Source organism: Cynoglossus semilaevis, chromosome 6 (genome assembly GCF_000523025.1).
Source record: "Cynoglossus semilaevis isolate Cse_v1.0 chromosome 6, Cse_v1.0, whole genome shotgun sequence".
Classification (NCBI taxonomy): domain Eukaryota; kingdom Metazoa; phylum Chordata; class Actinopteri; order Pleuronectiformes; family Cynoglossidae; genus Cynoglossus; species Cynoglossus semilaevis.
Window position 1 is genome coordinate 14,461,598 of NC_024312.1, and position 15,939 is coordinate 14,477,536.

A 15,939-nucleotide genomic window follows, 5' to 3' on the forward strand; every position below is an offset into this window, starting at 1 on the left:
AATTCAACGGGATAGAAGGAGATTAAGGCTAATTAAATTACAAAGAAAAGAAGAAAACAAACTGAGATGTTTTATTGAACTTTCACAGCATGTATGGATCATTTCTGTGCAGCTTCTTGGTTTCTTCACCGTGTGTTTAAGGGATTTCACCACTTCAGCACAGAATGCACGTCAATGTCAATGATGGCTTTCACTTTCACTTCCAGTTTCTTCTCTGTCATTGACCATTCCCAACACAGACCTGGTCGTTCTTGCCAGTTCTTTTTTTTTTCAGCCCGATGCTGCAACACAGTTCTGTGAGTCAGCAACAGAGAGGAACGGAGATTAAAGTGGTCACCACAGACTGCTAGAACATTCATCACAGCCTTGTGTGCATATTAAAAGAACTGAGCATTCTCACGGAGGACAGTCTGTTCACTTCCTTCCTGTTGGCTGAGTCAGTGACCGACCAGTTTCTCTTTAAGCAGTTTGGGTGTTGCTAAAGTGTTAGGATTTTTGTTTGGGTTCTAGCATCTTCTGGCCAGTACACCCATGTGGTATGCTGGTGTTGCAGGGTGAGGCTCTGTTCAGTTTCCCTGCTCCACAGCTACTGTAGTTAACTGAAAAACAGAAGTGTTCCTACTGAAATAGATCTTCTTCATTCACCATACAAGTCTTGTCTGTGCTGCTAATGCTAACCGCTAATTAATGTAGCTGTTGAACTGGAGCGAGCAGTGATTGGGTCAACATGGTTTAGACTTTTAATGAGGAGGAATAATGTATATACTGGACCAAGGAGAAGAAAAAAAAACATTGAACGAATGCAGTGTAGGAGGACGGTATGATGGTCGTACCGGAGGCAGTCCGTCTGTGATAGTGCCAAAAGGAAAAATACATCACATTTTTAAACAGCATTTCCAATGAGAATATCCTGTAGACCTACTGTGGTGTTCATTTATTTTCATGTCGTTGGCGTCTTCTTTGTGAGCTTATTAAAATGTCTGGCGGTTAGTTAAACATCTCCATGGCATCCTTTCTGTTTCATCTCTTCTGTTCTAGACTGGGCTTTTTTTTACACTCTCATGATGATCAAATGTTTGGAATGATCAGCCCTTTCTTTTTAATTCGTCTGCAGTCTCAAGTCCTCTTCAACTATATTTAATCAGCAGCGCTGCACCGTGGAGGTGCTAGCTTGCATCAAAAGAGTTCTCTGAGGACAAGGAGAAGAGGATAAGAGATTTTTTTTTATGTTTGCTGTTAATGATGCAGTTCAGATTTGTTACTCCTACACACTCTTGCAGGCTTGTGCTGAACAGTGCCATCAGGGAGTCTCGCTGCATCACACCTCCAGTGTAAATTGATGTTTTATTGGGAGGCAAAGCTCTCGTTTTTTTTTTTTTTCTCCGGTTGTGATAGCGCAGCAGCAGGTTTTCAAGTGTTCTGAAGTGAAGATACTGTTTGATATTGCTTGCTTTGCCAATAACTCTTTATTTGTCTTTCTCTCACTGCTGTGGTGAGATGGCGGAGAATACAGTGGTTTAAAAAGGTCAAACAAAACGGGTAACAAAGAGAAAGAAAGAAAAAAACACAATGGTTGAGAAATAAAATGCTTTGGTTTATCTTCAGAGGGAAATGAAAGGAATGGACATGGACAGATTAGGGTGAGGAGATGGAGACTGACAGGCAACAAGTGGACAGTCAGGGGTTCCACCAGGAAGTGACACCCAGAGGTCATGTGAGCATCTTAACTTTGACAGACTGCAAACTGGGGCTAAGAAAACATGTTGTTTCTGGTGACCTTATTTAAATAGGAGTCTCCGGAGGTTTTGTCAGTTTTGGACAAAAAAAAGGCTGCACAGGAAAACAGCAGTGGACCATCGACCAGTCTGTGTCACAAGCAGGGGGATAGAATGAAATATAAATCTGTCACTGGACTTTATGACATTCTACACTGATCTTTTTACCAATATTTTTACTTGATTATAAAAAAGCCAGGGCAGCAAACATTTAAAACGTTAATCCTTTGCAGAGTTATGGTCAGCGATGACATTTGACCTCAGAGTCCCAGAATACAGTCAGTCAAATTAGACAAAATGATTAAATATCAACATGTGTTTTATATCAAACACAGCTTCTCATTTCCCATCATTCCTCCTAACTAGACAGGTAAACTACTATCAGCTGTCGTCTTGACTTGTGAATGTAATTTAAAATAGCAGGTGTGTCTTACATAATGGTAAAGGCAGGGAAGAAAAAAAAAACATCACAACCCCATTATAATTCCCTGGGCTCTTCCTCTCTGACACTCTGGCACAGGTACTGAATATTTAAGACCGTATTCATTTTTTTTGCACCTCTTGACAGCTCCCATGATGCACCGCTACGGCTCCCACTCTCTCCCTCTTCATCCCTACAACCGAACCGTAGGACCCGGTGCACTGTGGCTGCCTAAGCTCAAACGGCTTGTTTAAGCACAATGATTACGTAGCTATTATTTATTTAGTGGCGGCTTTTCAAAGCACTCACTCCATCACCCATAATTAGTGTGTCTTAATTAGAGCCTGCTAATGGCCGGAACTGTCGTTTAGCTGAGCACAACCTGCTGCTTCCCCCCGAATGACACATCACCCAGGGAGAAACACACGGCGGGAGCTGCTGCACTGCAGCTCACTGCACCGACGCCGGACATTGACATTGACTTTAAAGGACACGGGGAAATAAATTGCTGCAGCACACTCACTCACACACACACACACACACACACACACACACACCTGACTACACTCTTGTTAGAACTATCTCAATTCAAGCCACTATTGGTTTTTTTCTTTATATATTAACAATTTTCTTTAAATATTTTTTGACGTCTTCTGAGAGTTATTTGTGTTTTTCTTTAACTGACATTCGTTGTTTTTGATTTTGTGTATTTGACTTCAATAGTGTGAAAATTATAAAAAGAAATTCCTACTATAAAACTGCTGTATTTGGTGTAGAATTTAAGATGACAACAACTTGAGCGACTCAAAGACATTATGTGGTAAAAACAGTGTAGTTTTTAATCACATAGAGACAGGACTCTTGTGTTTCTGACCCAGTAAAACCAGTGTCGGAGCTGGGTATAAATCCCACTGTGAAATGTCCTGGTCTTTTTATGGACAGCGGTTTTTAAATTGGACTAAAAAATTATCCGTGTGGTTAATTCCAGCTCCTTCTCACAGAGGCTGTTATCCAAGGTCAAGTCCTGCCTGTCCTAACGACGTTAAAAGGATTTTACACACTTTTATCTTACGCAGGCTCGACAGTTCACTTCACAGTATGTAGACCTTCGTCAGACTCTTTCTCAGGCTAGTAATTAGTCACAACAACTTATCTTTTAACAGAAACAGAAACACGAGTACACAGTTCTGACATGTTGGCTTCTCTTTGCTAAGTTCACCTTAATAAAAATAATAAATACATTTAAAAATAACAGTAAATAGATAGGTTTAATGTTATTGTGCCAGGTCATTTTCAAGCACCTGCAGAAAATAGTCGAAGTAGTCGAAGCAGGGCTTAATTTGCTTGTAAGTTTAGCTAGCTAGCTAAAGCTAAAGGAGAATTTACCAGTGCACTTTTGTTTATCCTGTGTTTTTGTTGCACTGTGTTGTCTCGGATGTCAGTCTGTTCCCACACACTCCCAACGTTAACACAGTGTTTTCTTTATATATAGAGGAATCTCTGTTCCTTCACTTTTAAAAATGAAAAACCAACTCCTGAAACTCACTTTTACACTGGCTCTGAATGCAGAATGCAGCTGTCAGGATTTGTTTCACTGACTTCTAAAGAAAGGAGGCTCACATCTTTATGTATGCATCACAGAGGGACGGCAATCTGTATGCACTCGCTGGTACCGATTGTTCACAAGACTCATTTCCAATTTGATACAAGTACTCATTCACTCCCCCATTCAAGAGCCTGCAGATATAGATTTGCTGTTGAGTGTCTGTTTTGTTCTGAGGAACCCAGGGTGTAACTCAATTTACCACCAGGTTTCATGATGATTGATGGATTATTTCAGTTCATACTCAATGGAGGCTGAGGGTGAGTGACAACCACTCAATTGCACTTCATTGTGCATAAGAGAGCAGGGATAGGCGATCCATTTCTCGCCTCATTTCCGTGTCATGTACGTGTCAATAAAAGCGCCGTATGGACTCTAATTGACATCAGCATCACACCGCTCTCTCAAAACCCTCTGATCTGACCTGACAAATTCTGACCACTTTAAGAATCTACTTGTCTACATTCGACTCCAGAGCCGTGGAGGAGGGTCATGGAGATCCGTGGAAGAGGAAATCGTTCTGCATTAGGTTTCCAGGAGACAGCACTGGGTGGTGTTGGACCGAGGGATGCAAAGCTGAGGTGAAGAACGGCAGCCCCCAGAGCCAGTCTGTCATTCTATGAAGGGGAATGACGTGGTGAGGGGGGGTGTCAGGGGAGGACTGAAGGTCAAATGGAAGATGGATGGATGAATAGATGGATGGGTATATTGATGGAGAGATGGACTGATGGGTGGATGGATGACTGGTTGAATCGGTAAATGTATGTGGGATGAATGGAAGGATGGATCGGTCGATGGATGAATGGATTATTGGGTGTGTCTTGAAGGATGGATGATTGGTCAAATGGGTGGATGTATGTTGGATGGCTAGAGGGATGGATGCCTGGATGGATTGATGTAATAATGTAAATATGGGTGAAGGGATGATCGGTTAATGGACACAATGTGTGATGTGTGGATGGATGAACAGGTGGATGGGTGATTGATGGATGCATAGATGGATAGTCTGTTGGATGAATAGTAGATATATCTTTGATGGAAGGATGATAGGTTGAATGGGAGGATGTATGTTGGATGATAGATGGATGAACATGGTGGATGAAGGGGTGGGTCGAGGGATTGTTGGATATAAGAAACCATAGATGGATGGTCTGTTGGATGGATGGATGGATGGTCCTGACCAGGCAAAGATAATGATGTGAATGTGTTCAAGAAAAACCACCATCAAGGAAATGCTTTTTTTTTTTTTTTTTTTTGCTGCAGATCGTGAAGACAAATAGAAAGGATTGGAGGACAAATTAACCTGTAAGGAGAAACAGAAATTGTAAAAAGAAGTGGGTGTTATTATAGCGGTGGTGTAACAGACTCTACTGTCCAACAGCTCTGCATTTTGTCTTCTGAGAGTTGCCTTAATAAAGCACTGCCACTCAGGATAAGCAGCAGTCTATCCCATCATTACTCTCCCTTTATCCCTCGTTCCTCCTCCTATTCCTGTTCCTCCCTCCTACACTCTTTGTCTCCTCCACAGCCTTTACTTCTCTATGTGCCTCTTCTCCTCGTATTAGTACATTCTAATCCTCACCTCTCTTTGTGTCACTCCTTTCCTGTCACTCAAAATGTCTCTGTAAGGCAGAGCGGTACGCCGCCCCAAAATAACTGCTCCTCTGTGACTTTGACCTCTCCGGAAAATACACAAAGATCGCTTTGTGTTGTGGTTTTTATTAATCCTGAGCAGAGTGGGGGAAAAAAACATTGTGACATCTGTGATTCAGCAAAAAAGAAGCCTCGTGATTCGCTCCAGGTGTAGCTTTTCGAGCTGGGTTTGTCATTTTTTTAAAATTTAATTAGAAAAGATGATCTTTTGGTGTAATTTAAAGAAGATGATTAAAAGAGAGAGAGAGTTCTGAAAGTATGCAGTATTTGTTTACTCACATAAATCTGGTATTAGAGTGGGAGTTGCAACAACAGCATTAAGTTTCACACTCACTAAAACATCTCAGCTGTTTGAGAGTTGATTTGACAGAAGCCTGAGAGGCTTCATGCCATTACGGCAGGATGGCTGACAGGTTGGTCTCGGATGAAAAAAGAAGGAAATGAAAATTCTCTTTGTTGAGGATGTTACCTTCCGCTGTTACCTGGAGAGTCGAGCTTTTAAAATACATGAATGAACCTGGCTGAAAATAACCCACCTGCATATTTTTAGAGTGACTTCTCATCAGTGTATTTTATAAATAGTTCCTAGCCTCTAATTTTTAATGCCAACACCCACATTATTAGTAGAAAGGGGACAATTACAACGAATTAAATTAGATTTTTTTTTCTAAATTCACCTTGAGGAGCGGTTTCCCCCAAAATACATGACATTTACAGTCACTGAATGCACTGTATATTCATTCTCCACTTTAGTTCTTAATGATAGACCATTGATTACAGCCTCACATTTTAAAGTCTGCAACACTAAATGGGGCAGATTTCTTTTTCTTTCTTTTTTTTCAGATTGATTTGAAAATAGAAATTCCAGTAATTTTCAAACAGAACGAAACCTGAGCTGTGGGATATTTGATCAACGGATAATCTGAAATTCTATTAAAAGGCTGAGGACTCATTAGCCAATAGATCTTAATCCCATTACTGCCTGGTTGGTGGGGGACCACGAGCCCTTCTGCCTGTCTCCCAGTGGGGGATACAGTTTCAGGCAGTGGTGGAGAAGGTCAGACATGGCACAGTGCCATTTTCATAATGAGAGCGGAGCATCATGCATCATGCACAATCATAAAAAAGCCATCATTGGCTACGCAGGCACATTTAATCACAGTGCATGTCTGGGCCCAGCATATTTAGCCCTACTGTGTAATAGCAGGATTTATGACCCTTCTCATCAGGGACTGGCTCTTTGTTTAATTAAATATAAGCTGTAATATCAGAGCGATCTGTTTCTCTGGCCCGGAAGATTCCTATTGTGGAAAATCTAGTTGTATTGTTTGGGGTTGACGTCTGCAGAGAGCATGCAGGGGGGAATAAAAAGGTTGAAATGCTGTTAAAATGAAACAACATCAACATCATGGTGGGGGAGAGGATGAAGACAAAGAGGAGACAGTCGGGGCATGTCATCCATGTTTGGTACTAAAGATCTGAAACAGGAGGCAGAGTCAGGGATTTGGAGTGGAGAGGAGTGGAAACAAACATCTGCTCCATCTATTCACAACCACCCACAGGCTGTGGCAGAAGGTGTTTCAAAGCCCGAGCTTCTCCACAACTCGTTTTATATCATAAAAAAGAAAGGAAACAAACCAACCAAAAAATGTCTGTGTGAGATTTCATCCGTGTGCCTGTGTTTGTTGGAGGCCAAATGTGTCAAATAATCTTGCTGCTTGATGAAAACAGAAGTATGTTCCATGTCGTACAGTGAAAACAGATTTATTAGATTTCAAAGCTAATGCTGACACGTGTCTTAATGCAGAGGTCTTTGTCTGATGTCCGATCAATGTAGGGAGTGAAAACTGGATTGGCCACCATTTGACACGTTTCATCAGTTATGTGTACTGTTCAAGAATAGAGCAAGTGGGTATTTTTGAAACTGAAGCAGTGCTAATTATATCTCTCTTCTTCTCCCCTCTCCACTCCTCTGTTCTCCTTTCCTCTTCTATTCAATCCACTCCTCTCCTCTTTTTCTATTTTCTCCTCTTTTCTCCTCTCCCTTTTTCTCCTCTTCTCTCTTTACTCCACCATTTTTCTCTATTTTCCTATCCTCTCTGATCATCCAACTCCACTCCTCTTTACTCCACTCTTCTTTTTCCCTCCCCTCTCGTTCCCTCTTCTGAGTTCTCCTCTCCTCCCCTCCCCTCTCCTCCCCTCTCCTCTCCTCTCCTCTCCTCTTCTCTCCTCTCCTCTCCTCTCCTCTCCTCTCCTCTTCTCTCCTCTCCTCTCCTCTCCTCTCCTCTCCTCCCCTCCCCTCTCCTCTCCTCTCCTCTCCTCTTCTCTCCTCTCCTCTCCTCTCCTCTCCTCTTTTCTGTTCTCCCACTCTCTGTCTTTCTATTCTCAGATATTGATGAGTGTGCAGATGGCTTTGTGGAGTGTGATAGTAAATCCACTTGTGTCAACTTGCCCGGCTGGTACCACTGTGAGTGCCGGGATGGCTACCATGACAACGGCTTGTTTTCTGCCAATGGGGAATCATGTGTTGGTGAGTGGACTGCCACTGATATTTTAAAAATGCCAAAAAATGTTTAGTTGACATTAAGTCTGAACAGATTTTACAGAGAGAAAAAAAGTCATTCTAAACCTTGAAGGATTAACCAAAAAAAAAAAGTCAGGCTCAAAATATCAATATTTCATTCTATTTTTCTTCAGAATTGTCGGTTTTCTCTAGTATTTAAAGAAACGTTGTCATTACTGAAACATTGTACCTACGCTTGTTATTTTTCTACAACAATAGAGCGAGTACTTCCCAACTAGTTGACCCTTTTCCTGACTCTGAAAGTTAAATAGATATTTTCAAGGCCCGTCTATATCTCACAGAGCAACGTGAGAATTTGCCCAAAACTAGGTTTCTGGGCTGCATTGCCGATGTGAACAATTTGGAAAGAAGATCTGGAAAATGCCTCACTGTTGCAGGTTACTGCCGTGTGTGAAGCTGGAGTTCAGTGAGTCACAGAGTCAGGAAAAAGAACTCTGTGGCTTCATCACCAAAACTCCTGCATGAAAAGTATAATTTGTCCCGAACCTTCGTGTGAGTCTTCGTTTCTTTTAATTACACAGACATTAACGAATGCAAGACAGGAAGAAACACCTGCGCCAACGACACTGTGTGCTTCAACCTGGACGGGGGCTACGACTGCCGATGCCCACATGGACACAACTGCACTGGCGACTGTATCCATGACAACAAGGTCAAACACAGTGGGCAGATCTGGGTTCTGGACAGCGATCGTTGCTCCGTCTGCTCCTGTCAGGTAGGGAGCGCTGATGTAGAGTCTGTTCAAAGAAAGTCGAGAGGAGAGAGTGAGAGTGAAAAATATGTTGTGATGGAGAAAAACGTGGAAGTGTACAATGATCAAAAAGGACAGAAAAACAGATTGGAACTGAAATAGAAATTCAACGCTCTGCAGCATCACATAAGGGTTTAAAGATTAATTATTTTCTTTTTAGGTTTTGTGTCTTTCATATACGGTCAAAGCTTCTCTGATGAGAACATGTTCTGAAGATACAAAAAAAGTAAAAGAACAGATTTAATCAGAATAACAAGTATGATGATGCAGAGATTTTTACTGCAAACTCTACACTCACATCAGTAATGACACACATTCAGACTCATCTTAAAACAGTTCTTCTTTGTCAGAGTCACTTTGTGTCCATGTGATACACCAACATCATTGGGTAAAGTGTCCACCGTCCAATGTTTGTTGGAAGCCGACAGCTTAAGTTACATTGATGAAGGTTGCAGTAAAAATGAGTTAAAGCAGGTGAAAAATACCAGCTGTGAATAATGATGGTAACGAGCATTCAAATGAACCAAACTGGTCATTAAAACGACCTCCTGCCATGTAATGTTCAACTGAAGTCAGGAGAACAGTTGATCTACATGGAGTAGGATATTGACAACTCCTGATTTTTACAGGTCAACTATTCTGACGATAGTCATAGTCGAGTCAACAAGTCGTTTTGTGTTATCATTATCATTGGTTTATCAGCTCCCAGTCCAATGTTCGCATCTCAAGTCACCTTTTTACTCCTGGCTCTGCGACAGTGTCTGCAAACAGTCACCTGAAGAAAGTCACTCCATCATTTCACTTTTTCTCTCCTGAATGTCAGGTCACAGACCAGTCACACTGCACTGCTGTGTCTTCTCTGTCTAATGCTCGGTGTCTGGCAGTAGTGGAAGGTGATTATAGTGGATTAGTGTCGGTGCGGAATGATGAAGCGGCAAATTATTCATTTGATTACAAAGGATTCGGGCAGAAATGGTCGGCTAATTAAATGACTCATATTAATTGATTGAGGAGATTAAACGAGCTGCCTGTCAAAATTAGTTGTATTGAGCGGGTGCGAGGGAGCAGAGGAGTAAACATGTTATTGTTTTTGGAGACGTGAGCAGGCATGGCTGATTGTCTGGAGGACGGTTGCCCAAATACCAAATATGTGAAAACCAAGGTCAAACGTGATTGAAGTGACAAGTCCTGCGTGTTGTTCACTTAAAGGTCGTGCAGTATTGAATTGGTTGTTGTTCCAGTGTGTAACACAAATCATGTGAACTTTTACCTGTCAAGAAATGTATCATAGAAATATGTTGATAAATTCAATAAAGTGAATATTTAAAAAAAATTATTATAGAGGAACTCTTTAAAGGATACCACAAATTAGGGAGACAAGTGCAGACGTAGAAGGGAAGTACAGGAAAGTGCTAGGACAGGAGGTATTCTCTGAAGAGCTGGGTCTTCGTGACGCCCCTGTTTTGGCAGTTCTTGGTAGCTCATTTCACCTGCATGGAACGAACCACGAGAAGAGCCTATTGCGAGATGTTGGGAGTGTCAGACAATATTCCCTAGATGAGTGGAATGGCCGTGGGGTAACATAAGCCTTGCCTTACAGTGGTGGTTCATAAAATCTCTGTACAGCACCCTCGTTTTATTATTTTTATTGTCTTCTACTATTTAGTGTGAAAAAAACATTCATACATCCATACATTCATATGTATGCGGTGTGACTGTAATGACCAAACGCCTTCAGTGGAGGGCGTCGTAAACAGAGAACCTCCTTTACTTTATGCTTTCACTCAGGGTCAGTAGCGCTGCCATGTTATGGAGTCTGTGTTTGGATTTACAGTGTTCCTCTTCTCATGTGCAAATCACCTTAACTCCCAGGGACTACAGAGGACTAGTAATGAGTAATAGTCCAGTACTCAGTACTAATGACCAGATACACATTATACATTACATGGTGAATATTGTGAAGCCCATCTTTAAAGCAGCAGCCAGTGATGGGCTGCTTTGCTTTGTTCTTTACAGTATTCACCGTGCACATACATATTTAATGACGCCATTAAATGAATGGCCTTGTGCAGATCTGCGCACCCTCCTGTGGTTAATCTTTAATTATGCTCTTATGATTTGTGCTTCATTCTCAGGCTGGGCAAGTCATGTGCCGCAGGATGGTTTGCGACTGCGACAATCCCAACGCTGACCTCTTCTGTTGCCCAGAGTGTGACCCTCGACTGAGCAGCCAGTGTCTGCACCAGAACGGCCTGCTCACCTACAGCAGCGGCGACACGTGGGTGGAGAACTGCCAGCAGTGCCAGTGTCTGGTAGGTTTGGATTTGACTGTGAACATGCCTTTAAATCTCAGTCTCAATCTCAAAACATAAATCTTAGGAATTTAGTCAAAGCTTCCATCGAGAGTCCTTAAAAAGACCCGGCATTCACTGATTGACACAAAACACATTTTCAAACACACTGGTTTCCATGGAAATGTTAAAATCAAAATTAATTCCCGACGTCAAGACATTCTCTGGTAAAGAATGTCAAGGACAAGATTTTTGTATTCAGTTAAATGGAATGATTATGAGTTTTACAGTGAGTAGTTAGATTGAAAAGAACCTCTTTGTTGTTGTCTCCATTGATGGGATGAATTTTTACCCAAAGTGAATGTCCAAGGCCAGAAGAGTGGGAGTCTTCTGTGTACTAACTATGTGAAAGAAAAAAACTCAGATTCCTCTCAGCTAATCAGCAGGTGTTAGGTTCTCCTGTGCTGATCAGGAGTCATCAGGTTCACCTGTGTTCTGCTGCAGCTGCAGTCAATCAGCTCTGCTGCAGGGAAGATAAAAGCTGCCCAAACAGTTCAGTTCAGTTTTTGGCTCTGGGGAGAAATGTTCTGTGGGTTTCTTGTTGAGGCTGGGATTGTGGTTGGGCTAAAAATGTCTTTGTTTTCACTTGAAGTTGTTTTTCTGTTTCTTTTTTTTTTCCTTTGTTTTTTTTTTTTTTTTTAAAGAGTTCACTCTCTGTCCACTGGCTACCTGTTTCTGCTCATTTAATGTCTTTTTTTTCTACTTCCCAAAACAATTGCCCTTTTTTTCAAAGGATTCAGGAGAGATTTTTTTTAAAAAGAAAAACACCATATGCTACTATGAAACATTTGACTGTCAGGCAGAGGCACAGGTGCACAGATCCTCTGTCATGTCAGTAACTGTTTACACTGTGCTTTGATACACTGCTGCTGCTCTGACAAGGAGGAAGTGTTTCCTTATCAACTTGACACAAACACTAAATCTCTGTACCAGTGATTACTTTACAGCTCTGTGCATATTCAATTCACCAGCACTGCTCCAATGGGAAATGAACAGGGTTTTTCTTTTCTTTTTTTTTTTCCTGTTCTTCTGTGAAAATGTTTGCGGGCGTTTTTGATCGTTTCTGCTACACTTGTATCTCAAATGAACTTAAACAGATCTGTCAGTCCCATGAGAAGCAATTAGTCAAGGGTGGACTATTATAACAATCACTATAAGAACACAGCGTCATTCCCAGCCAAGCAAAGTGCACAGAGAGCTACAGTATAAAAAACACGTGTATTACTTTACACTCAACATCAGGAAGAAAGAATCAAGTATTGAAATTAAAATAAACGCCTGTGATATCGAGTGCTTCTCAATGTCCATTGGCTTAAAAGGCAAGATAAAGAAGATCTAACATTTGTTAGCATTCATGCTGCTGCTTACGCGTCACAACATGCGCAAACAAGACATTTCTGAGCTGACGTTTCATATCTTATAGTCTGTCTTTCTTTTAGCTAGATTTAGCTATCACTTTTCCAAGTTGAAGCTCTTTAGCTTTCTAGAACACATCACCATTCCCCAACATTGTACATTGATTTTAATGAAGCCACCTCATGGAACTCTACCTTTTCCAAACGGATTGTGTCAAATGAACCAAATGAACATTAATATCCGGTGTCACTTTTTGCAGAGAGATGTCAACCAAAGCCTCTGTTAATGTTTGTCCCCACAAGTTTCTATGCTCTCTAGTAGAAACCACATTTAGATTTTAACAGGTCACGGCCCACCGGTGTCTCAACCTTCTGTGCGGAGGTGAGAGTGAACTTTCAGGCAGAGCTTGAACAATGTGGAGGTGTTTTTTTTGGCCTCATCTATTCTATTTGTTGCTCTCAGTCACACTGGCAGTGAAAAGTTGACTCCAGTCTTAAAAAAGATGTGGTCTGAGCAGCAACAGAAATGACATTTCTGTCCACCCCTGCTGTCTTCGTCACGCAGCCCCAGCGTCTGAGGCTGGAGATTCTTAACAGCAAACCAAGATAGAAGAGCTTGAAATTTATTGCCCAGCCGAGAGGCGGTGGGGAAGCACAGTCGGCCGAGAATGGATTCCTTCAGCTTCACTCTCCTTGAGCTTCTGCTTCCTGTAAAGTCTTATTTACTCCATGTTTGGAACAAACACGGATGAAAAAAAAACATCAGAGAAACGGGGACCTGCTCTTTACTGCAGTAAATCATACTCAATAATACACACACACACACACATACATTCATGTATAAGATGTGTCTCCACACATATACCTATGTTGGTATCTGCTCTTCAGTTGCTGGTTGTGAATCCACACATAATGAAAATAATAAATTTACAGTATTTAGTGTAACGTCGTTCGCAGAAATAAAATTGAAAGTGGTTCACAATAAAACTAAGAAGGGGAAAACACGCTCCGGGTGAAAACAAGGCGATAAAACAGTAAAAGCAATAAAAACACGATTACAAATATTGACCGTAAAATTTAAAAGGAAAATACTCGAAACAAACACAAAGTGCTTAACGTGCTAAAAATGCTTTCTAAAAATATTGTGTGGGATTTTTATATATATATATACATTCTGAAGCTACGGGCTCACTTAGCCAAATATGCTGTATTGCTAATCCTAGCCAAATAGACATGGTTTTTGGTGTCTTACCATATCAGTTTGACAGCCAGTTTCTGCGCCTTTACCTTTAAATGGTAATAAGCCACTATTAGCTCCACCCACCTCTCCCATGGGGAGAAGACCTAAAGACTCCTTCACATAACCATGACAACAGTTGGCTGCAGAGTCAAACAGGACCTGTGCACTGGGGTGTTTTTTTGTTTGTTTTGGGGTTTTTTTTTTGCGGTAGTGTATGCCGTTCTGTCGCTTATGGTGAACAGACAGGAAACCAGACAAGAAGAAGAAGACGCACCAACCCATGTGTTTATTAGTTTGTTACTCACCTGCTTTGTGATATCGAGAGTATCTGTGTCTGTAGTCACGTATCAAGTCAGCAGCGAGCCCCAAATTAAAGGCCGATCTGAACAAATTGTATTCACCGCCTTTAACTACTGCATGTTCCACTCCCATAATAAGTAATACAGGAGTCAAATGTGGAAAACAGCATTGGAGTTGTTCTACAGTATATGTAAACCAAGACCATTAAAAACACAAGCTGACAGAAACTGTCACCACTGTGTATAACCAGCAGCGCAACAAAGGCTGATGGGAAAAAAGGCTGCTGTTGTCCAATATTGAGCTGAGATTCCAGTGGCGTGAAATGAACCTTGAAAGCTTCTACAGTTAGCAGAGACATGATTGTCCAAGGCTGAAAACACAACGGTACCAAAGGTACGGGGACAAAAGGATTCTCCATAGAGCAAGATGAGTTTGTTTTCTCTAGTATGGCAGTGGTTTAAAACTAAATAAAGTCCGGACAGAACACGTTTCACCCCTCGTGGGGCCACTCTTGATTTGCTGTCTCATTAAACCACAGAATCAAAGAAATATGTAGAGTTTCTTAGAAATGTATGATGTAAGGTCAGGTTGAAGCATGAGAGAAATGTCACTGGGTTGTAATATCCTCCAGGCCTCTGGTAACATTCAAGAGTGAATCCTCCTGTGTCTACTTATTAAGGAAATATCAAGAGATCATGATAAATCGTGGACACTGGAGGCAATTCACCTTCGGAAGTATTGGAGAAAAGATGTGAGCTGGGGTTTTAATTTAACCTTAAGTCAACTGTGGGAAAGATAATTACTTCCCAATTAAACGTAAAATCATTACGTCATCTGCAAAGAGACAGATACAATGTCTCTAAAAACTGCAGGTACTTTTTGTTGTTGTTGTCATTTGCATCAGATGTTTACACACGGAGGCAGGAGAGTGGGCTTTACCACAGCTTGAGCCTGTGCTTTATAACCAGGTTCATTTACGGCAGCATTCAGAAATGCTGAGCCAGAGCTTTTTCGGCTATTTAATATTCCCAGGGGGACTTTTGCATCCAGCCTCTATTGTAACTATGTGTTTGTGCCTTGTTTTTTGCATCACCCTGGGTTTTTAAACAGAAAGTTTGAACTCATATTTCATCCCCTAATAAGGTACGAAGCACAAAATACTCGCAAATGAGAAAGGAGAAGTGGATGAGGTCAGGATGCTGTTGCATACGCTTAGTAGATCGTGCAAAGTTGGTCAGCGTATATTATACACCGGCGAAGGTCTGAGACGTATACAGTGTATATATCTGTATTTCTTAGAGCAGCAGAAAAGGCAGAAGGAAAAATCCAATAAAGCTTTCTGTGCTGAAAGTTTGCTGCGAGATTAATAAAGTACCAACAACAAGAAAAAAGCGAGGGAGCCGGTCAATTAAAAAGTATTTACCTTTAAGAAAAAAATGCTTACTGTGTTTTCCCTGCTCATCTATATTCACTTCCTTAATAACTTTTAAGTGCCCGCCCCCGCGTCACCGTGCAAATAAAAGGTTTCTGGAGAATTATGTTTAGATCAATTTTTATTGTCTTTGCCTTTTTCTGTCCGCCCACCATCAATGCGTCTTTTCTTCGTCCTCTCTGCTGTACAGCAGGGGCAGGTGGACTGCTGGCCTCTGCCGTGTCCACCTGTGGACTGCGAGTTCACTGTGGTGCCTGAGGGCGAGTGCTGTCCCCGCTGTGTCACTGACCCCTGTCTGGCTGACACCATCCGCAACGACATCACCAAGACGTGCACGGACGAGCACAACATCTCACGCTTCAGCGGCTCCTCCTGGATTAAACATGGCACTGAGTGCACTCTGTGCCAGTGCAAGGTAAAACCACAGGTGTAAAATAAAAAAAACATGAGAATCAGTTTAGTAAAGGACACTGA

The 15,939-nt window shown here is 41.6% G+C and overlaps 1 protein-coding gene across 1 annotated transcript in view; it reads left to right on the forward strand.

Annotated features, from left to right (window-relative positions):
• Nucleotides 1–15,939, forward strand: part of nell2a (neural EGFL like 2a) — a 67,320-nt gene that overhangs the window by 50,200 nt on the left and 1,181 nt on the right. Inside the window, exons 16-19 of the mRNA XM_008312274.3 lie at nucleotides 7,842–7,982; nucleotides 8,558–8,751; nucleotides 10,923–11,099; nucleotides 15,656–15,880. Coding sequence (XP_008310496.1) covers nucleotides 7,842–7,982; nucleotides 8,558–8,751; nucleotides 10,923–11,099; nucleotides 15,656–15,880 — 737 coding nt within the window. The remainder of the gene's footprint in view (nucleotides 1–7,841; nucleotides 7,983–8,557; nucleotides 8,752–10,922; nucleotides 11,100–15,655; nucleotides 15,881–15,939) is intronic.